Consider the following 23,697-nt stretch of genomic DNA (forward strand, 5'->3'; position numbering starts at 1 on the left):
TTGTGCCATTGTATCGCCTCTACTTCTTTGTCAAAGATCAGTTGACTATATTTACACAGGCTCTCTATTCCGTTCCATTGGTCTATTTGACTGTTCCTTCACCAGCACCACACTGTCTTGACTACTGTTGTTTTATGTTAAGTCTCATATAGTCGGGTAGTGTCAGCCCTCCGACTTTGATCTCCTCTCTGCAAGCTTCTTATTCCTCTTCCCTTTGGCTTTTAAACACAGACGCTGCTGTGAATGAACTCTGGCTTCCTTACTCCTGAGCTCTCTCCTGCGTTCAGGCATCAGCTGTTTGTCATGTAAGCAGGTTTGCCTGCCCCTCAGAGCTCTGTCTTCAGGCACTTTTCCTAACTCCTCACATTCACACAATAACTCCGTGTGCTTTCAAAATAAGAAACATTTGAGCTGGAAGAGATTTTAGAGGTGGTCAAGATCAACACCCTCATTTAGCACATGGGGACACCAAGAACCCAGAGACATTAAGCTGGTACATCTCCCATTCATGCTCCACCTAGACTAACTGTCCAATACAGTAGTCATGTGGTTATTGGATACCTGAAATATGACTGGTGCTACGGAGGATCTGAACTATTTTATTTACATTGAAATGTCTTAAATGTAAACACTTGTGGCTAGTGTCTATCATACTGGACATTGTAGATCTGGAGTTTTGAGATCCAGAGTCTGGGAGTAAGAAGGACCAAATGGTCTTTCCATGCTTTACCTCTCCACAGTACCCAATTTCACTGGGCATTAGGGGGTATGAGAGGAGGCCGAACTTCTGTTAGTGGTGGTATACACACATGCAGCTCACACAATAAAGAACTTCAAAAATGTTCCTTCTTTATACATCTGGTACTGTTTGCTCTTCTGATCCTATTTAAATGTCAAGGGTGGTATGCATTTCCCTGTCCTATATGAGAAGAATGGAAAACAATTTACTTTTGCTTAGGTATATTTTTTTGTTCCAGAAATATTTCCTTTTATTTAAGTTCAAAAATTCTTTACTGAATTTATGAAAATTTCAAAGACTGTTCAGAACAGGATATGGCACGGTATGTACACCTGCTAAATATTTATCATCCTTAGTGTTTATTGTTATAGAGTTGGTTAACAGTGACATGCCCCTTCAGATCTTGGTACCCCCCCACAAGGCTGGGAGCAGAGGAAGGGTTGGGTGTAGTGGGCTTATACTCTGGTGACAGTGGGGGGCAGGGGAGTAATCTACCCTCTTTTTAAGGCCCATATCCAGTTTTAGATTCCAGCTGGAAAGGTTAATGCCAGGCCCCTGGGGTGGGGATTTTTGGGGAAATAAGATTAAAAACAGCACCAATCCTCTGTAACAAGTGGCCTGAGGGCTATCCCTGAGGGGCTGGGACACTTGAGAATATTAGCAAGACACTCCAATATTAACTCACTTAATCCTCATAACAAATGTAGGTAGTAGACACTATTATTAGTCTCATTTTACAGATAAGAACACTGAGGCATAGAGAGGCTTAAAGACTGTCCATACAGCTAGTAAGTGGTAGAGCAGGATTCAAACTCAGGTAGTTGACCCCCGTGTCTGCTTTTAATCACCCCCCATGCCGCCTCACTGGGTGTATGCTCTTTTCAGTCTCTGAACTATTCAGGTAGTCTCCTGGGTGGCAGAAGGAAAGGTGTCAAGGTAAAAGCTTTTATTATTTTTTTAAATAACAAGCTGCCACTTTTTCCCTTTAGTGACTAACTAGGCTGAGAAACCTCCATTAATGGATCCTTGTTAGATTTGCTAAGAGTCTTCTTGCCTATAGAAGAGAGACGTAGGCATATGCCAAACAGCCTGCCATGGCCAACATTTAAAAGAAATTATTCACTATTCACTCCCTTGACTACGATCTAGGGGCTAATATTAGAGCTCGGCCTCCGACAGGTTTCTTTGAAGCTATTCAAGAAGTGTGTTCTTTGCAGGTTGAGAGGCATCATATTCACACCAGTCCTTGACCAGGAAAGTAAGTCCCTCGTGCTTCCCTCTGTGAAGGGAAAGGCTCAAAGCACTGTCCACTGTTGAGAAAATGAGCACAAGAAAAAAATATAAGGCCTAGAAAACTGGGCAACAGGCAAAATCTCATTTGTGTCTACCAGGCAGGCACAGGGCTGCATCCTGCTAAGCTTTTGCAAAAGACAGTGGCCTGGGGCCAGAAGGAGCCCTCGGCCCCACCCAGGAGCTGTCCCTACCTGCCACCTCTGCAGATAAGCCTCTGGTTTTCCATTTGAAAACTACAAATTTTAACACCCAAGGGAATGTTAGAAGCCGGTGGTCTCAATCCTTTCCACTTATAGCGGAAGAAAACTGAGGTCGATGGTCAGCTTTGGAGACCACAAACATGCAATGCGGGGGGCAGGAATGCAGAAACTGGAATGTCAGAGAGGGTATGTGAGGATTTCTGCTCCCTTTTAGAATGGAAGGCTCTTCTGTGCTCAGTTTTGACTTTTCTACATTTTCCAAAATTCCCACGTGTTGATTTTTTTTTAAGATTTTTATTTATTTATTTGAGAGAGAGAGAGCATAAAGGAAGAGTGAGAGGTAGAAGCAGACTCCCTGCTGAGCAGAGAGCCCGACGCAGAGTTCGATCCCAGGACCCTGAGATCATGACCTGAGCCGAAGGCAGATGCTTAACCGAATGAGTCACCCAGGCACCCTCCCCCTTTTTTCCCCACAGTGTTGATTCTGATAGTCCAAAACATAGTAACTGTTCACTTCTTTTTCTCCAAGTTCCATGTAGTTCCCAACACACCTAAAAACATTAGCTTCAAGTCATCCTGAGCTCCCCCAAACATTCCCCCCCACATTTATTCTCTTTTCTTTTAGACTATGAAAAGAGGGCCATGCCCATAAGTTCATGTGAAACAAACACAACTTCCCGATAGCTCTGTAATCCTGCTCCATTTATAACCAGAGTAAGCATAGAGTGGGCCAGCCCTGGTCAAACAGCTTTACAGACATAACTCATGTAACGCTCAGAACAATCTTCCGAGGCAGGTACTTTCATGATGCCCGTTACAGAGATGAGGAAGCTGAGACACAGATATTAGGGACATGCTCTAGGACTCACAATCAATAAGCCTTGTTAGGGACCAAGAAGTTCCATAATGACTGAGTTCCTCATAACCTGTTTCAGCGGCTCTTTGGTGCCGAAAGGACTGCGCCCTGCCTTTACCAAGGAATGTGCCCAGAGTCCCATAAAATCAGTATCTGCGGGGTTTCTTTGAAGGAAGCAAATTTAAAACTTTGACCCAGGGACTCAGGAAGCACTTAGACATGGCTCAGAACTCAGTTCCCTCTCACAAGCTGCTCAATGTGAAGGCAAATCGGAACAGCGGTACACAGGCTTTCCTTCACTGACGGGGCTCAGGTCCTCTGTTTAGAGGAAGTGGGCATCTGCCCTGACCCAAATCATATTCTTACCTGATTCCCTTTTGGCCCAGAGCAAACATTTCTGAGATGGCAGACTGGACCAGCAGCATGGCACCATTACTATGGCATATTGACTTGGGGGAGGGAAGAGTGGGAGAAGCAGAACCCCGAACTGTGGGGCACAAGACCCATAGTTTTGCTAATCCTTCTTTCAATAAACCACTCTGTGACCTTGAGAAAATCACTTAATCTCTCTCTGTCTCAGTTTCCTTAGTCGTAAAACAGGATCATAGCACCTGCCCTACCTTTATCCGTGAGCAGCTGGAGGCTGGCTGTGGAAGCATTATGAAATGCTGCCTATTCCCAACAAGCCATGACAAAGGTTCTCTTAGTCCTTTCCTGCAACTGCAGCCCAAGTCACTGAAAAGTCTGCACCCAGACAGACCACTAAGCCATGATGCTGGGTCACCATTCGCTTCAGAAGCAGCAGCTGTAGGGGCTTGGATCTAAAACTAGAAAACCACGATCAAGAAATAAGATGTCCCTTCTGAGACAGGTGGTAATAAAGTAACCCCTCACCTTACCTTGCGCCATTTGGGGGCTACTGTCCCTCTTTTGGAGATAAAAGAATGCTACTGAGCCTCCCTCTGGGGTACCACCAGCAGATCAGAGCTGGGCATCCATACTCCCTTCCCTGGGCCACTGATCCCTGCAAAAAAGAATCCTTTAACCCCATAACCACCTTCCCTCCTGGGGAAAACTGACTGATACACTGAATGTAATAAGCCCAAAGCACTCTCAACCTCAGCAGACTTTGTTTTCAGCACCCACCTAAAAGTCCCAAAACTTTAAGGATCTCAGAAGACCAAATATCAAGTTGCCAGATACCAAAGACTGTGATCACATCAAAGTCCTCTTAGGCCATCCCCATCTGCCTTTTTGGTATGAACTTTTTGGTCCCCCTCATCGGAGGTTTTTGGGCTGGTTTTGTGTTTTGTTTTTGGGGTTTTTTTTTTTCAATACAAAAGCCTTGGACTTTTTATTGTTGTTGTTGTAGTTTCAAATGAACACACTCTCAAGTGGCAGACATTCATCACATTTTCCAGAGGGAGAAAAGCAAATAGCAGGAAGTCAAGTCACTTTGCCCAGGATTTGCTGTTTTTTGTAGCCTCAGCCACGAGGAGCTCTGCCTCAGTGACTCAAGACAAAACATACCTCCAAGGCTCCGAATCCAGAATTTTCGGAAACCTGGAGGAGCCAGCTGAGCTCCTCATTCAGCTGAACCTGGCCAGGACCGTAAATGCCTCCAGGCTGCAGTTCTCCCATCTGTGAACTCTGGGCTAATGGAGAAACCAAGAGAGGCTGAGGCTTTGGATAATCCAAAAACGACATTGCATCTCAAGGGATAAAATGCAACCTCTAAGAATCACAAAGAGCAGGCAAAACTCCTTCCCCTCTAGAACTCACCCTTCCAGAAATAAAGCTCCTTGAAACCCAACAATACTCTACAGTGATCCTGACTATGGGGTGGAAGCAACCTGTCCCAAGCCCCCCGGAGAGCCATGTTTCTGGGCAGTGGGCCTCATACAACTAACCCCAGCCCTGTTATCCTTGGGTCCCCTGATAAGTCTTCAAAAATTGCCACCTTCCTCTCAGCCTAAGGGCTGAAACAGGGAAGGCCAGAGATTACAGGTGAGGATGATACAGGCAAAATTTAACTAATGCTCCCAACAGCTTTCGGGACAGCGCCGAGAAAACAGGGTGAAGATAATGGGGTATGGTTGGAACGTTCCTACTGGTAAGGGCGGCCAGATGGTACAAGGAGTACAGTACAGGTGGGACAGCTGCTCTTCCCTAACACTCCCACCTAATGGTAGGGCTGGTTCATCACCAGCAGCCAATTAAGAATGAACTCTTAGCAGTGTATGAAGGTGGTGTGTGTGTCTGTGTGTATGTGGGGGGGTGGGGGGGCGCACGCACTGGAATGCATTAGAGAGCTTGTGTCCCTCACTGTGCACTTGGCGAGGTGGGGGGGGGGGCGTTACCTGGCCAGGTCGAGGAAAGAGTCCACTGTCTCTTTGGGGACCGGAGGGGACCCCGACTCCTCCAGCCCCAGGTCGCTGGACTGAAGGGTCTGCGCGCCAGACCCAGGCTTGATGATGAACGCCAAAGCGACAGCGAGCGCCGAGGCGCCAAGCGTGGTGAGGCCGAAGTAGGCGATGGCGATGCCGCCCAGGCGCCCGAGAGAGCTGGCGTCGAGGGAGGCGGCGCCCGACACCAGGCTGCAGACTACCAGCGGCAGGATGATCATGCGCAGCATGCGGAGCAGCATCTCGCCGGGGAAGGACAGGTAGGCGACCTGCGTGCGGGTGAGGCCAAGCCCGCGCAGCGCCGCGCCCAGGCCGGCGCCCGCCACCACTCCGGACACGGTGAACAGCACCAGCGCGTGCCGCCGTAGGAAGCCCGCGCAGCGCCGCGCGTGTCCCACCGCGGACCCGGGCGCGCCAGGCCCTGCTGCAGGCCCCGTCTGGGCGCCGTCCAGGTAGCCGTTGGTTTCGCTACTCTTCTCCATGGCGCTGCTCGCGGCCCCGAACTGGAGGAGGCGGGAGACTTGGCTCTGGGATAAGCCGGGCTCTCAATGAACGGATCAGGCAGAGCTGGCGACGTCCGCCGGTTGCGCTCCGCGGGTTCTGGGAGCCGGCCGGCGGGGAGCTCCCGGCGTGGGTGCAGAAGCAGGTGTGGAAAGGGCCAGGAGAGACGAGGGAGAGCAGGCTGGAGCCCCGGCCTGAGTGGATCTTGCCGCGCCCAGCCTTCCCACAGCGGCCACGGGCTGGAGATGATGCAACGCGGGAGCCGCGAGAGAGGACGCAGATGGGAAGAAGGGAGGGAGCCGGGAGCAGCCCGAGCCCGCCCCCTTCACACCCGCCGCCCCGCCCCCCGCGGCTTCGGCCAATCAGCGCCCGGGAGCCGCCGCCGCGCGCCCCTCGCCCTGGAGGCCGGCGCGGGGGGAGGGGCGGCAGGGCCGGGGGCGCTGCCAGGGCAGCTGGGGCGCCGGCGGAGCCGGCCAATCCGGGCGCCCGCAGCCGCCGTCCGGCCCCGCTAACTGGGGCGGGCTCCGGGTGACCGCGACGGGGCGCGGCCTGAGGCACGGCCCGGGCTCGTTGGCACCTGCCGGGCCGCTCGGGCCGGCCGGGATCTGGGCCCTCGGGGTTAGAGGGCCCGGGAGAATGTGGAGCCCAGCCGCGTTCCCTGGCCTGGGGATTGGGGGAGGGGAGGGGTTCCCTCCCGAGTTGGTGCCTTCGACCCCGCGGTCTGTCCGAGAACACACCGGCCTCTGTTGCAAAAGGGCCGCGCGCGGTGAGGCCCCCCCCACCCCCTCACCCCCCCATCCCCCCACCCGGACGGTCCTCCGGCCGCGTCCTCCTCCTGCCTAAATCCCCTCCTCCAGGAGTCCTGTAGGATAAAGCACGCCAGGGTGCCCAGCGCAGGCCTGGCCCTGAGACGGAAGATGGATGATGGGTGGATGAATTAGAAAAGCCTTATCCCACGTTCGATAAGGGCTGTGACAAATCTTCACCTGTAAGTGAAACCGGGGTGGCACCAAACCCAGCGCCCGGGCTCGCGTGCTAGCGCTCTCCAATGCAGGGGCTTAAAGCCTCCCGGATAGGCCCCCGGTTGCCCGACAGCTGTCTGCGGGCTGTATGTAGCCTGAAGACGCAAAACTCTTCTAGAATCAACAGCTCTCTTGCCACCACTTGCAGTTGCATTTCTACCACGTAGTACACAAGCCACTGGATTTTAACCTCTTCCATCTCTGGCCCCCAGCCGTCACAGGAAAACTGTACATACAGTGGTTTAGCCAGCCTGCAAAGATGGTTTCTTAATGTTAACATTCAATTCATTTCCTTTTTATTTCAACTTTTATGTAATATCTGCTCTGGTCATGGCGGATATATGAGAGACCTCTGCAGAGTCGTTTTACTCTGTCACATGTATTAGTTTTTTCATATTTTCTCATTCTGCTTTTGAAAGGAATTGGTCTTTTAAGACTTCTGGGAAAAGGGAGTCTTCTTACATGTGGCTAACCTGAGCTAAGGAGGAAGGCAATTACTCTAGATCTCTTGCTGAAAAGGAGGCATCTTTGAACATGTCATGACAGATATTTATACAAATCCAAATGCCTTCCTAAGGAACATTAAGGAGCTGTCCAAATTTTGAGACCTGGGAGGATTTCCTTGCTTGAAGCCAGCCAGTCAGCCAGCCATTGGCTGGGGTTTGTAGGGGTTTTTTTGATGGAAGGAGGGGAGCATGCGAACATATTTTTATGTTTTCAGAACACAGTTTATTTCTCTGTGTGCACTGAAGAAAGGATTTTCCACAGATAGACTCTCTATTTTGCCAACCAGCCCCTCCCTTTGTTTTGATGACCACTTTTACCCAAAGGACTCTCAAATCATGCTCCAGAAATGAATTTTCAATTACCTGCTTTAAATCTCCACCTGAATGTCCTGCAAGCATACCCACAGCACGTCCAAAATCAAACTCATGGTGGCATTCCTCAAGGCTTCTGGACCCCCTATATTTGCTAACATTACTAACATTAACATTATTGACCACCTAGTCATGTCTGTATGAAGCCTCAGGTGACCTTTGGTTCGTCCTTCTCTAGTGTCTCTTCTCATCTGATCAATTGCCAAGTCCCACAGACACTCCTTTCAGAATATTTATCACATCCACCCCTCCCATCCATTCCCACTGCTGCCATTCTGGCTCAGGTCTTATTTCCTCACTTCTTATCTCGGCTACCAAAATGTTCTCCTAATTAGTCTTCCTATTTCCAATGCTCTTCTTGTTCCAGCCATCCTATATTTTGCCTTGCCCCAGGCCGATCTTCCTAATGCACAATATACATGTTAGGATTAGGTTCCACTTTTCCAGTAGGAAAAAAAGAAGGAGCAGTGTCCTCTCCCTTTAAGAATATTTCCTAAAAGTTGTTCACGCTATGTGCTTTATATTTCATTAACCAGAATTTACAACATGACCTTACGTAGATGCAAGAGAAGTTAGGAAATGTAATCTTTAGTTTGCACAGGCATATTCCCAGTTAAAAATCGGTGCTTCTGATGAATAAGTTGTGGGAATGAAAGGGACAGTGTAAGGAATATAGTCAATGATATTGTAATAGCGTTGTATGGTGACAGATGGCAGCTACCCTTGGGGTGAGCACAGCTTGACATATAGACTTGCTGAATCACTATGTTGTACACTTGAAACTAATGTAACACTGTGTGTCTGCTATACTTCAATAAATAAATTAATTAAATTAATTTTTTAACAAAAGATTGGTGCTCTGTTACTAAAGAAGCAGGAAAGAATTGTATTCTAGGACATACCACTTCCTTCATACCATACTCTTTCATACCACTTCTTGTTCAAAAGCTTTCAGTGGCTCCCACTGAATTAAGAATACGCTCTTCATCCTGGCATTCAACACCTACCAGGATCTGGTGTCCGTTCCCTCTCCAAGCTTGTACCCTCTAGGCACGCTACAAACATGCGGCTGTGTGCTGCTTCCACATTTTCTTGCCTCTCCATGCAGTCCCAGTTCACTTCTCTTGCAAAGCCTTTCTGAAGCCCCCTTGCTCCCACCGTGCTTGCTGCCCACAGCTTTGTGCAGCCCAGAGCTGTGTTAATAGTTAACCCTCCATTGGGAGTGACGAACGACCTGCCCTGCTGGCACTTTCCCTGGACATAAGTGGTGCCGAGTGGGAGAGCCGTGTTGTGGGCGCCTTATGCTGTGCCTAATGTTTGAACTAGAAACACTTCTCTTTAAGTAGGAACTGGTGTCTGGGGGCCTCTTTCAGGGACTGGCTGCCCAGGTGAGGCAAACCAAGAGACAGGTTATCTGCTCATGGCCTCCCCAACAGTTGCTGAAGGGTTTAACTTTCTGCTTTCTTTCTCTCCTTTTTTTTTTTTTTTCTTAATTCCTCTCCTTCTGCACTTCCATTACATTTCTTTTGTCTTTTCATAATTTTACACGCCTCCTCCTTGTTGGTATTTAGTACAAAAAGTCACTGATTCCTGTATTTAGACACCTCCCCCTGCAACACTTACATGTGTTTTCTCTGGATTTTAGATGTATAAGTACCAAATTACAAAATACCTTACAAGTGGTCCAGTCTGATACCACTCGCCATCACCACCACCACCATCGTTTGATGCTTGAAACTCTCAATAGGTTGGAGTAAGTACTGTTCAGTAAGTATTTCCTCTCTTGTTTCTCCCACTTGGATTGGAGTATATTTACTCACCTTTTTGATTTTGAGCTTGACCATATGACCTACTTGGCCAATGAAATAAGAGGATGTGAAGCAAGCAGAGGCATCGAAATGTTTTGCAGAGTTGTACTTGGACTCCTGCTTACGTGTGAGTCAGCATGCCCCAGGTAGATGCTGTCCCTTTAGCCTGGCAACAGAACAAAGGTGAGAAACGTGTCTGAATCCAGCCTGCCCCTGCAAACCCAACTGCTTTGCTACCTAAAGAAGACATCCCAGGCAGCCCACGGGCCCCTAAGTGAGAAAAATAAAATGCTATTGTTGAAACCTACTGAGATTTGGAGTCATGTGTTATGCTGTATCATTGTGGCAATAGCTGAGTCATATAAACCTTCTTTTCAACATCTGTTCCAGTTATCTATTTTTATTGAACAAACCACTCCAAAACATAGCAGCATAAAGTTACAGCCATTTTCTTATGCTCATGATTCTGTAGGCCAGAAATTCAGGCTGGAGCCTTAGCTGGGTGGCTTCATGACTGGACATGGCTGCACTCCACCAAAGCCACATGCCTGGCTATCTGCTGGGATCCTCAGTTCTTTTCCACATTGTGTCTACTGAGGCTGGAATGTCCAAGATGGCTCTTTCATTCATACCGCGGGTGCCTGGACTATTGTGGCTGGAATAGCTGGGCTGGCTGAGCATCTCTCTCTGTCTGTCTGTAGGTCTGTCTCTCAGTGTGGCTAGCGTGGAATTCCTCACCGCAGAGTGATCTCAGTGTAGTCAAACTTCTTATAGTGGTTGACTTCCCTCAGAGGGAGTGTTCTAAGAAATCTAGGTAGAAGCTGCAAGACTTCTGACCTCGCCTCAGAGTGTCCCTTCTTGCACACGCTGGTGGTCAAGCAAGTCACTAAGACCAGCCCTGATTCAACAGAGGAGAATTAGACTCCACCTCTAAAAAAGGGAGTAGCAAAGAATTTGCTGCCATCTTTGATCCACAGTAACATCCTTAAAGCTTACATGTGTGTGCATTCTAGATCCGCACACATACGTCATTGCTCCCACAAATGCCCTTACTCTGAGGTCTCTTTGGACGACTCTGTTAGAAAGTTCCTTTGGCATCATTTAATCATGTTCCTAAAACCATGACTGCATCATCTATCATGAAGAAGAATTCATTTCCCTCACTAAAGCAATGCTATGGATTTTTTTATTTAAGAAGTAAGAATGGTGTCTTTCCTATATTGTCAACAATGACTGTCTATCACTCCTAATATGCTTATGTATTGGTGAATACTTTGTATAGTACATGCTTGCAGACTTCTGCTAGTAAAGAGATATTCTCAGTTCTGATTTCACATCTGATGCCAGTTCAGTATTTTCCATATTATTTCACTAGAATGATAATGGCGTCACTAGAATCACATAGCAGGAATTATTTTCTGCCATGAATGGACTAAAAAAGGAAAATCGTATCCCACAAAGGCCAATTTGGATTCTAGAGTACTTCTTTACCTTTACTGAGAGATGCCAGATAGTTTAACAATTATACTTAAAAAGTTAAACTTTAGGGGCGCCTGGGTGGCTCAGATGGTTGGGCGTCTGCCTTCGGCTCGGGTCATGATCCTAGGGTCCTGGGATCAAGTCCCACATCGGGCTCCCTGCTGGGCAGGAAGCCTGCTTCTCCCTCTGCCTCTGCCTCTCTCTCTCTCTCTGACTCTCATGAATAAATAAATAAAACATTTAAAAAAAAATTAAAAAAAAAAAAGTTAAACTTTAGCCTCATTCTTTCCATGTCAGCAAAACAGCTTTGTAGAAAATGCAATGTGATTTTTAAAAAAGAATATTTGCCTTTCAAATAGATCAGATTACTTAGCAAACAAAGCAAGTGAGGTGAAAATCCAAAGTAATAAATAAGTTCTTTTCCTTGCACGGTGGACGAACTTCGTGTGCAGGGCATTATGGCAATCAAAGCACTGGTGACTTCGTAATCCATGCTCCTTTCTCAAGGCATCATCTCTACCCACCAAAAAGAAGGCAAAGAAAAAAGGGGGCCGTAAAGAAGCCCCTAGAACCAAAAGGTCAGGTGCACACTCAGATAAACACTGTGAGTCAACACTAAAAGGGAATTTGGTCAGAGTGGGAGTAAAAGGCAGAATGAAACAGAAATAAGTCTGTTTCTATGGTTTTAGAGAGGAGCTAAAGCTATGTTAGCTGACGTGTGCTTCTTAGAACAGTGAACTGGGAGCATCAGAAGAAATGAGTACAAGATGGGAATATAAGTTGGTTTGGTGTCTGTGTTTTGTGGGCAAGGGTTCTGTGGGTAGGAATTTAATTCATTGACACAACCAGATGTTTACTGAGTTGCTTAGTGAACGTAAATCACTCTGCAAGGTCCATTGAGTGAAATACAAAGAAAGGGGTATGGATTACTTGGGGAGCTGATCAAAGTGCATCTTCCTGAGCCTGGTGGATGGCCTAGGAACCTGCATTTCAACAAGCCAACCCTCCTCTCCTGCATTACCCCACCCCACGATTCAATCAAAGAATATTTATAAGGGCATTGAGTTAACAGAGTTTGAATTAAAGAGAAATCCAAGAAAAGGTCTAGGGCTAGGCCTTCGAAGCCTATCAATCAAATCCTTCTTCCTGAGGAGGGATCTTCCTCCACTTAAAGGGTTAACGTCCCAAAATTGAAAATATTGTAAGTTGAAAATACATTTAATATACCTAAACTATGGCCCAACATAGCTTAGCTTAGCCTACCTTGAGCGTACTCAGAACATTTGCATTAACCTACAGCTGGGCAAAATCCCCTACCACAAAGCCTATTTTATAATAAAGTGTTGAATATCCATGTCATTTTTTGAATACTGTACTGAAGGTGAAAAAAAAAATGGAATGATTCTATGGGTGTAGACTGGTTGTAAGTGTATCAGTTGTTGACCCTGTTGATTGTGTGGCTGACTGGGAGCCGGGGCTGCCACTGCCCAGCATCGTGAGAGAGGATCTTACTGCATATCACTAGCCTAGGAAAAATATCCAAATTTAAAATTCAAAGTACTGTTTCTACTGAATGCACATCAATTTCACACCATGGTAAAGTCAAAAAATCATAAGCCATACCACCTGTACAATTCTAAGAAGAGAAGCAGGGGGAATTAGAGGAGAGGGAGGTTAGATAGGGTAGAAAAGAAATGGACATCAATTAGAATGGGTTATGGTTCTCCCAAGAATTTAGTTTAATTTAATTTAAGCCTGGCCCTAGAATTCTCTGAGGTCTGTTTGGGAAACAGTGGTGGACTTCTGAAAAGATAATTAACCTTACAAGTAGAACTCAGTGGTCCCCAAACTTGACTCTCATCAGAGTCATCTAGAAAGAGTTTAGAAAGAATAGATTCCAGGGCTCCAACCCTGGAAATTTTATTTTTGTAGCTCTGGGGTAGGACCCACTCATCAATATATTTTTTATTCTTCCAGCTAACAGATTAATCAGATATAACAACCAAATCCAGTGGAATCTGAATTAAAAGAAAAGCAAAGTATAATTTTGAGACCATTGGGGAAATTTCATGTATGTTAAACCTAATGTTGAGTTTCTTAGATGTGGCAACAGTGTTCTGGATAATAGGGCAGTGGCCCCATTCTTGGGAGAGTGCTGAGAAGTATTTGGGGACAGTGTCAAGGTGTCTGCACAGCATTCTTGGATGGCTTGGCAAAGGGGAAATGTGTGTACTTATACAGAGACCAATGCAGTGGGGGAGGCAAGATGCTACGGCTGACAAACGTAGGTGAGGAGTATATGGGTGTTAACTGTTTTGTTCTTGAGATTTTCTTCAGGCTGAAAAATTTTCAAAATTATAAAACATTAATTATTTTTACAAGAGAGAATAAATGGGGGGGGGGTACGTGGGGTTGGAAGGCTCCATTCTTGATTTTGTTGCACAAGAGATTTGAGAAACATTACCAGAAGGTATGGGTTATAGAAGGTTGAAGCAGTGAGAGAGAGGTCACTGTGGCCTACAATTGAGGTTCTCCACTCATTTTCTTCTAGGACACACATGACAAATGATGCCTATACTCAGTGCCCACAGCTATGGTGAACCTAGGCTTAGATGTGATTCCTGGCTACACAACAGATTTTCCTCCTACTTAAGAAAGAATGTGGCCTGCAAGTAAGTGATGTTATCATATGGATAACTTCGAATTCATTCAAATTTATTTTAAAAATAATCATGCCCGAACTTCTCTATTTTTGTGTGGAAGGGGTTTGAAAATTCAACCAATCACTATAATGCACAAAGAAAATGTAGATTACTTGCTATCTGTAGTTGATCTAATCTTTGTCCTGGGCAGTCACAGCACTGGGTCATCGAGGCGGGGGGTGGGGAGCGGGGAGAAAATGGGCCTTAACTTGACAATGAATGTCATGGAAGTTTTTCTCCAGTTTAAATAGCTTCATGTGGATAACTCAGAGTCTCCTGGTAAATACTCAGCATTTCAGACTTCTTCTCTATCAAGTTACTCTACGTTGATGTGGTTATAGAAAATTTTAAGAGAGGTTACAATTTTCTATAAACTGGGAAAGAGTGGTGCTTCACCAATAGGGAAAATGCACAGACATTGTAGTAGATTCTGAAAATAGCCCCATTCTTCACCTTTCCCTGTATCCTGACTTTTTGTTATGTTACTTTTCAGGGTCCTCCAACTCAGTCTGCACTCAACCATATGATTTTCTTCAGCCAAGGGGTATAGCTGACCCAAGGCAAGCAGAGGTTCGAAATACGCTTACACGTTAGGCTTTTCTCTTGTGCTATTGCCATCAGAACATGCCTGCGGGGGAGAGAGACACGTGGAGCACAGCTGAGGCCTCGGTCATCATAGCAGAGGTCATCCTGGATCAACTACCAGCCCCACTACCCCAAATATGGAAGCAGACCCAGCCAATCAGCAGAGCTGTCTAGTTGCCCGCCCCCCACCACTCTGAGAAATGTGAGCAGTAAATACCATTGTTGTATGCCATGCAGGTTTTGTGGTTCTTTGTTACAGTGTTAGTCCAAATCCACCACGAAGCAGATGCCGAGATGGAATAAAACGTACAAGGATTTTATGCAGGGAATATCAATGCAAGAGAAAAAAGGGAGGAGCGAACTGAGCGCCAGGACACCTGTCAAAAGGCAATGTGAGTCTGACCCAAATGAAGGAAGGAGGGAAGGAAAGTTGGGTAGACATGTCTGCCATGCAGTCTAAGGCAAGTTCAACCTCAGCTGTCAGAGGAGTCTCGAGCCTCCTAGGAACAGGTCTGCCTTAGTATGCCCATGACACTCAGCCATTGGCTGGGAGAAACCTGCGGGAAGCATGGCCTTGGCACAAAATGGGCAGTGGGTTTCAGAGCACACTAATTGGCCAGTTAGACTAATAGGTCTGCGAGGTTTTTTTCTCGTGGCTGCCAAAATCACACAGCATTATTGTGGGAAGACTTAACGGATAGAGGCATGCAGAAGAGCAGTTCCTAACGTGGGTGGTACTGCCTCCTAGGGGGAGTTCTGGGAGTGAAGGGGGCATTTCCTGGCTATCATTGTGATTGGGGGGGTGCTACTGGCAATTAGCGGGCATGGGCCAAAGATGTTTGATATCCTGTAAATCCCTGGACCGTCCTGCACAACCAATCATCCTGTGTCCTTCACAAAGTTTCGGTGTCCTATATGATATCCACAAGGGGAAGAAGCTGTTGAAAATGATCTCAGCCAAGAACCCAATACTGTTTTAGACAGAAACATCAAATATTTTTTGCTCACTACAAATATGCACTGTGTTTCTGTGATTACAATTACTGTGGATTATGAAGAAAGATGGCTCTGTTTCAAACGTGACTAAGTATTGGTGACCCATATTAGGAAATCATGCCTCCAAGCAACATTACTTGTGGTATTTGAGTCACCAATACAATGCTCCTGAGACAGGCTACGTTTATGGCTGTGACCACCATGTGCAACGTGCAAACATTTGATTATTTCATTATATTCCCTGTGTGATCATTCCCAGGTATTTACTCACAATAAAATATATATTATTTCATTATAATGATTTTCCTGAAGCTATGTGGTAGGTGAACTTTATTTATTTTTTTATTTCTAGAACAAGAGAGAGAAAGGGGGGAGGGGCAGAGGGAGAAGGAGAGAGAGAATCTTAAGCAGGTTCCACACCCAGTGCAGAGCCCCACATGGGCCTCGATCTCACGACCCTGAGATCATGACCTGAGCTGAAATCAAGAGTCAGATGCTTAGCCAACTGAGCCACCCAGGTACCCTTATTTTCAAACTTCATTTTTGGCTGAAAGAAAGTGCTAGGTCTGACATGGTTAAGACCCACTCCTGTAGAATGAGGATCAAAAAGCTATATAATAATTATCAAAGAGAAGCGAAATATACCCATGTTCATAGCAGCATTATTCACAATAGCCAAAAAGGTAGAAGCAACCCAAGTATCTATTGACAGATGAATGGATAAATAAAATGTGGTGTATATACGCATATACATAACAGAATATTTAAAAAGCCTTAAGGGGTGCCTGGCTGGCTCAGTCGGAAGAACATGTGACTCTTGATCTTTGGGTTGTGAGTTCAAACCCCACTTTGGGTACAGAGATTACTTAAAAATAAAATCTTTAAAAAAAAAAAAAAGAGAGAGAGAAGGAAATTCTGACATAGGCTACAACATAGATGAACCTTGAAGATATTATGCTAAGTGAAATAAGCCAGTCACAAAAGGACAAATATTGTATGATTCTGCTAAAACCAGTTACCTAGAGTAGGCATATTCATAGAGACAGGAAGTAGAATGGTGGCTGCCATTGGCTGGGGAGAGGGAGATTGTGAGTTATTGTTCCACGGGTACAGAGATTCAGTTTTGCATCATGAAAAGAGTTCTGGAGATCAGTTGCACAACAGTATGAATATACTTAACACTACTAAACTTAAAGATGGTAAATTTTATATTATGTATATTTTACCACAATAAAAAAAGAAAGAAAGAAAGGGAGTATAATTTCAGTCCCCAGGTCAGACCCTGAGTAAACTATAAATGGATACTAGCCTGTGATAGTGTCCATTAATGTTATACTGATATTTAAATACATAGTTTCATGTAAATGTGTATACATATATATTCGATGGCATATCAAAATTGATAAGAAATATGACACATGGAGAACTGGTAACTCAGGAAATATTTTCTACCAGAACAAGATTTTTTTTTTTTAATTTTATTATGTTATGTTAGTCACCATACAATACATCATTGGTTTTTGATGTGGTGATCCACGATCCATTGTTTTTGTATAACACCCAGGGCTCCATGCAGTACGTGCCCTCCTTAATACCCATCACCGGGCTAACCAGTCCCCCCTCCCCCTCAGAACAAGATTTTTAAAAAAATTACTGAAAGAAGTTGGAGTTTAACTGGAAAGTCCCGGTGACCTCATGATCTTTGTGCTGTTTGTCCAGCTATTGTTGCCCACATCAGGCCCACCCTTCTCCGCTGCTGGGGGTGTTGGGGCTGAGCCACATTTTCCACATTTCCCACATTCCCTTGCCAGACTGCTCCCTATGGTTCTGGGGGGCAGTGGTGGGAAATGGGAGGGCAGAAGAAAGGGGGTGTTCTCCTGCTCCTCCCTCCCATTGGGAGATGACTGGCAGCAGCAGACAGCTCTAGCTCCAGCTTCTAGCTTCTCTCCATGGTCCCGGCCACTGTTCCCAGTCTTGCACAGCCCCTCACAGGTGCTCAGCAACCGGAGCTCCCTCGGAGCTGCACCCCCTCAGGGAGGATGGAGCATGCACCTGCAGAGAGAGCTCTGGGCCTCAGCCCTGCTGAGCCCTCCTCGGAAGGCTTGGTTTCTAGAAATACCACCTCTTCCCATTTGCTCCCCAGCCCAGCAGTAGCTGCTAGGTTATTAATCTCTGGTTTACCTCAGCATCCCTTTTTGCTTTCACTCCTCCCCTCCCCCGCCGTTATCTAACACCTTTGTAATCAACTGCCTGTATTATCTTTCATCCAGTGGGAATTCCTACTGTGATTGCTGTTTTCCTGCCTGGATCCTGACTGATGAAATCTTTGAAAGATGTACCACATCTGTCAGTGAAGTGATCTGTTAGTGATGCTGTGTTCCACCTGTGTTCCTAGGGAACAGTCTGCTAGGGATCCCTAGAGCAGCAAGATTTTCAAATACTCTAATACTATTTTCAAAGTTGTTTGTTTGTTTGTTTTGAGAGAGAGAGAGAATGAGTGAGAGTGGGGAGGGGCAGAGGGAGAGGGAGAGAGAATCCCAACCAGGCTCCACACTCAGGGCAGGGCCTGACATGGGGCTCGATCTCACTACCCTGAGATCATGACCTGAGCTGAAACCGGGAGTGGGATGCTTAACCAACTGAGCCACCCAGACACCCCTCTAATATTATTTTCTACTAAAAGGAATCAGGGCTCCTTGGAGAGTGACTGACTTTATGACTCTCTGTTTGGAGCAGAAAGTAGAAATGGGTTGGAAAATCTCATTGTTGCGAAAAAACAAAAATGCTTGCGGAGATTTCAGGAATTCCTATTGGCCAGACTATAACAACTTGAGCATTGAAAAGAAAAAAAAATTCTGTGCAAAACAAGAGTACATAATGATACTCAAAAAGAAACAACTAAGGGGTGTCTGGGTGGCTCCGTTGGTTAAGGGGCTTCCTTCAGCTCAGGTCATGATCCCTGCTTTGAGCCCTGCTTTGGGCCCCCTGCTTGGCGGGGGGGGGCCTTCTTCTCCCTCTCCTGCTCCTCCTGCTTGTGTTCCCTCTTTTGCTCTCTCTCTATATATATCAAATAAATAAATAAAATCTTTTTTAAAAAAAGAAACAACTAAAATATAGTACATTCAAGGAAAAGGCAATTCTGAGTCTGAAATAGTATTTGTAGAAAATGCTCTTTATGCTAATGCAAACCATATACACAGTAGCATCAGATTTAGTTAGCAGCTAAGCACCATCAGGAAAATCCAGGAAGTAGCAATTCAGCTTAGCCCCCAAAAATACTTGCTTGGGAGTAGAACTTTGGAAAGAGAACTTTGATCCTGTGTTTCAGTCCCAAATCGTTAATTCAGGTATTTGGTAATTCAACCAATTATTTCAGCAAATATTTATTGGGTGGCTATTATTCTAAGCACTATTCTAGGCATCTGGGATGCAACAGTGAAGAAAAAAACAACACAAAAACATCTGTCCTCCTGAAGCTTACATTGTAGCTAACAGAGGTCAGTATGCAATAAGCCTAATAAAGCAGTAGACTCACAGTACGTTAGAGCACGTGAACGCTGTGGAACAGGGTGAAAAGGATCCAGAGGTGGGCAATTTGCAGTATGAAGCTGGAAGCCCTCATTGTGAACATGAGATCTGAGCAAAAACTGGAGGAGATGAGGAAGTTAACCAAGTGGGTATCTGGAGAGAACATTCCAGGCATGGAGAATGGCCACAGCATTCCCTAACTTGGGAATGTACCTGGGGTGTTCAAGGAACAGCAAGGAGGCCAGTGTGGCTGGAGTAAAATGAATAAGGGAAAGTGACAAGAGCTGTGGTCAGAGAGGTGTTGAGAGAGCTGCCTGGGCAGGGCCTCGTGGGGCACGACCGTGACTTTGGCTTTTATTGGGAGATGGAGAGCTGCTGCAGAGCTTTGGGGGCATGATTCAGCTGGTTTAAAATGACCTGCTGTGTTAAGAATAAGACCGTCAGAGGAGCGAGAATAGAAGCAGCGAGGCTTGCTGGGAGGCTGTTGTAATCACCCAAGCGTGAGGTGATGGTGGCTTAGTTCAGGGCAGTGGTACAGGAGGTGGTGAGAAATGGTTCAAATCTGAATGTATTTTTGAAGGTAGCGCCAAAGGCATTTGCTAATGGATTAGACACAGGATGTGAGAGAAAGGGAAGAGACAGGGACGACTCCCGAGTTTCTGGCCTAAGCAATTAGAAAAATGGGACTGACATCCACCTGAGCTGGGGAAGGTTGAGAGCAGCAGGATTTTTAGGGAGGAAGATAAGAAAATCAGTTGTGGACCTGTTAGGTTTGAAATATCTATCTAAATATCCAGTGGAGCTGCTGAGTCAGTATCTAAAGTTCAGGAGAGAGGGGTGGGCTGATAAATACTAGTCGGGATGGGCAAGGCTAGGCTGCTGTAACAAACAATTGCAAACTCTCACTAGATTAACACAACAAAAGTGGATTTCTTGCACTGAAGGGCTCTGCTCCATGTCCTTTTCACCCTGGAATCCAGACTAATAGAGGCTTCACTACTGGGACTGTTGTTGTGGCCAGAGGGAAAAAAGAGCTGGAGAGCCTCACACCAGCAATGAAGTGCTTCCACCTTGAAGTGGTCCATACCTCCCACTCACATTTCCTTGGCCAGCATAAGTCCTGTGGCCACAGTTCACCTGAAAGGGGTGAGGAAGTACAGTTCTCTTGTGTTCCTGGAAAAAGAAGACCCGGAAGTATGGGTGAGCAGCATTAATGCCAACTAGAGCTGAAGGTATGCAATAGGGAGTCATTGGCACAAACTTGGCATTTAAAGCCAGAGGACTGGATGAGACAGCCAGGAGTGATCACAGATAGAGAAAATGAGAAGTCCAAGGGCTGAGCCCTGAGGACCACCAATACCCAGATACCATTGACTTCAGTCAATAGAACAAGCCTTACATGGCAATTTTCCTTGGTTACAGGAGTAATTCGTTACTATAGGATGAAGTAATGAATCAACAACATTGATACCTTAGTGTAAATTGTGCTTAAATAGTACAACACCAAGTTTTTAAATTATTGTGCGGCTCATGTATGGTTTGTTTGTTTTGATGCTTTAAAGGGATCAAAGTTAATCTGATTTCTTTATGAAATTTGTAAATCTGCTTCAATTTATGAGTCACTTGAGTAATTAGGAAGATTTTACTTTTTAGATTTATCAGTCTGCTGTTTGGTGTTTGAAGTTCTCGAGAGAATCAGGTATGTTATATTTGCGACCGTGGTTTGACATCTCTAAAGGAATTTAAGGACTCAAGTTTGTAAATGTGTTCAATGTTTAGGGAAAAATTAATCTTTACATGTATAAACTCATTGAGAATAAATCAAAGAGAAAGTGAAAGTGAGTGTTTTTCATTTTAACACAAAAATTACGGAATTTATAAATAAAAAAATCTGTATGTTGGGCTTAGAGTCTTCAGGAAAAAAATAGGTTTATAGGTTTATAAGCTAACACAATATTGATGAAAACACAAGTAACATCCAGTGTTCTTTTTTTTAAGATTTTATTTTTATTTATTTGAGAGAGAGCGAGCGAGAGAGTGCATGCATATGGGCTCGCGCATGAGTGGGGGAGGGGCAGAGGGAGAAGCCGACTCCCCACTGAGCAGGGAGCCCAACTCTGGGACCATGACTGGGCTTGATCCTGGGACTCTGGGACCACGACCAGAACTGAAGGCAGCTGCTTAACTGACTGAGCCATCAAGGCGCCCCATAGTGTTCTTTTTGACAGAAAAAAGAGGTGGAGGCTGAAAACCCAAGCAACCCTCTTCCTCCTTCGGTGCTCCTCGTGCGTGGAGGGAACCTGTGGTGTTAAAGGGTGATCCTGTGGTGATAAAGGGGCCTCTTGGGCATGCACTGCTCCATCTCTGAGGGTTGTCTCAGGGCTAATGTCCAGTCCCTCCTACCTGTTCATAGCTTCCACTGTTTTGATTGGCCTATCCTCTATCTTGATGGGTGTATGTCTTTTCTAATGGGTTGGGACTGACTGACTCTTCAACGTTTTGAATATTGTTAGTTATTTTTGATCATGGTCAAATTCCATGGCCATTTCCTTTGGTCTCAAAGTCACCGCAGCCTGAAGTTCTTTATCCTGACCTGAGGTCTCCTTTGGACAGCCAACTCTCCCAGCACCCCTGAATGTGCTCATAAGCATGTGGGGACTTCTGGATCCCTTGCGCTTCTGGGAAAGAGTGAAGCAACAGTGAGATCTTTTCGGCCAGGACTGTGTTTTATTTATCCACCTTTTCCCAGCACCTTGCAGGTTGCTGAGAGCATTATAGATACTACGATACAGTATGGGGACTTGTTGAGCTGTGTGGCAGCATGGATTAGTGGTATGGTGATTGCTGAACTGTGTGGAGGTATGGAGTTCTGGTTTGTTAAATGGTATAGCATATGGAATGAGGAGTCAGACTGTGTTTCTGTCTTTCCTGGCTATTTATTAGCTATGTGATCTTGGGCAAGTTACTTAACCTTCCTGTGCCACATATAATCATCTAGAAAATAGAGCTAACAACCACAATGTGTTGCTGAAAATTGCATGAGCTACATACATAAAATAATTAGCATAGCTCCTGGTACATTGTAAAATGCTTAATAAATGTTGCCTAAAGTAATAATTACACAACATATTTTTATTACTATTTTGTGTGGTCTAGTGCAATTACTTGAACTAGTTAATGTATCAGAATAAAGAGAAAAGAAAAACAACACTCAAAATCCTAACTCCATCCAAGGAAAATGCATTTGAATTCTTGTCTGTTTATTGCAAGGAAGAATCCAGCAAAGCCTTGCAGTGTAACAGAAAGGCAGGCAGACATCTTCTGGTGAACTTGGCGAATGTAAATCCTTTTCTTTTTTCTTTCCCTTGTATTCTGGCCTAGCTTCCCTGGACTCTTATTGCCTCTGAGAGTGCTGGGGGGTGTAAGTCACCACCCTCAGGAAGGCACTTGCAGAAGAGAGGGGGTTGAAAATCCAAGCCCTACCATGAAAGGTCATCTCCAGTGAACGGGAAGAAGACTGGGCACTTGGCCGTGCTTGGCAGCTGACCTTGGCCCTTGGCAAGCCTCCCCCACGGGTTTGGCATGCTGTAGAAGTGGGCAGGTCATCCTGATTCCTCTCAACCCTGTACCTCCTCCCATGCCCAGGGCTGGTGTGAAGGTCACACATCTCTCTTTTGAATCATCTCCGTGTTTAGGTTGCTCAAGTCCAAGCTAACTGGGAACACTGACTGTTCTAAACTGGAACCAGACGTTCATTTTGATGTGAGAGACAGAAGGTTCCATTTAGTGGTATATGAGGAATGGTTAAATTTGTACAGGAGTCAAGGTCAATATCAACAGTGGTAAGTCATACTGATAATATATACCTTTTTAAAAAGATCTGATGTATTTGAGAGAGAGAGACAGAGATAGTGAGAGAGAGCATGAGCAGGGAGGAGAGGGAGAAGCAGACCCCCAGCTGAGCAGCAAGCCCACTGCAGGGCTTGATCCCAGGACCCTGAGATCAGGACCTGAGACCAAGGCAGACACTTAACCGACTGAGCCACCCAGGTGCTCCGATAATATATACATTTAATGCACTTTACTTCTATGGTTTTCCTTCCTGAAATCCATAACCCCTGTCTAATCATGTGAAGAAGATCAGACAAATCCCAAAAGAGGGCATCCTACAAAATACATGACCAGTACTCAAAACTGCCAGGGTCATCAAAAACAATGACAATCTGAGAAATTATCACAGTCAAAGAGGAGCTTAAAGAGACATGAGGACTAAATGTTGTGTGGCGTCCTGGATGGGATCCTGAGCAGAAAATGACATTAGGTAAAAACTAAGGAAATCTGAATACAGTGTCAGTATTGGTTCGTTAATTGTAACAAATGTACCATTCTAAAGTAAGATGGTAAAAATAGGGGAAAGCGGGTGTGGGTATATGGGAACTCTGTATTACCGTCACAGTCTTTTCTGTAAATCTAAGACCACTCTAAAATTAGAAGTTTATTTTAAAAATCCTGCCAAGGAGAGGTCTGCAAAGCAATACCTTAGCTCGTTAACTGTGGAAAGGGGGTGCTGCCACTTTGAAGCCCTACTATGTGCAGGGTTAGGGATTGGAGAGATTGGAGTAGATAAAACAGGCGTCCTGCCCTAGCAGAGTGTTCAGTCTGGCAGGGAAGGGCTTTGTATACTTTGGCATTGCTGGAATTTCTC

The 23,697-nt window shown here is 45.5% G+C and overlaps 1 protein-coding gene and 1 long non-coding RNA gene across 5 annotated transcripts in view; one reads left to right on the forward strand and one right to left on the reverse strand.

The window, feature by feature from the left end:
* SLC1A4 (solute carrier family 1 member 4) overlaps positions 1-6,297 on the reverse strand; it is a 23,574-nt gene extending 17,277 nt beyond the window's left edge. The window contains exon 1 of the mRNA XM_036095325.2: positions 5,449-6,297. Coding sequence (XP_035951218.1) covers positions 5,449-5,975 — 527 coding nt within the window. The 5' untranslated portion in view covers positions 5,976-6,297. The remainder of the gene's footprint in view (positions 1-5,448) is intronic.
* On the forward strand, positions 5,819-15,756 carry LOC118537693 (uncharacterized). Of its 4 annotated transcripts, none has more exons than XR_013441763.1 (4): positions 6,565-6,760; positions 9,540-9,661; positions 13,733-13,853; positions 14,377-15,756. It is a non-coding gene; the product is annotated as an uncharacterized LOC118537693 (long non-coding RNA). The 4 variants fall into 4 exon arrangements; XR_013441764.1 differs by lacking the exon at positions 6,565-6,760 and adding an exon at positions 6,854-6,982; XR_013441765.1 differs by lacking the exon at positions 6,565-6,760 and adding an exon at positions 7,961-9,282.
* Positions 15,757-23,697: the final 7,941 nt, after the last annotated feature.

This window comes from Halichoerus grypus, chromosome 10 (genome assembly GCF_964656455.1).
Source record: "Halichoerus grypus chromosome 10, mHalGry1.hap1.1, whole genome shotgun sequence".
In the NCBI taxonomy this organism is placed as follows: domain Eukaryota; kingdom Metazoa; phylum Chordata; class Mammalia; order Carnivora; family Phocidae; genus Halichoerus; species Halichoerus grypus.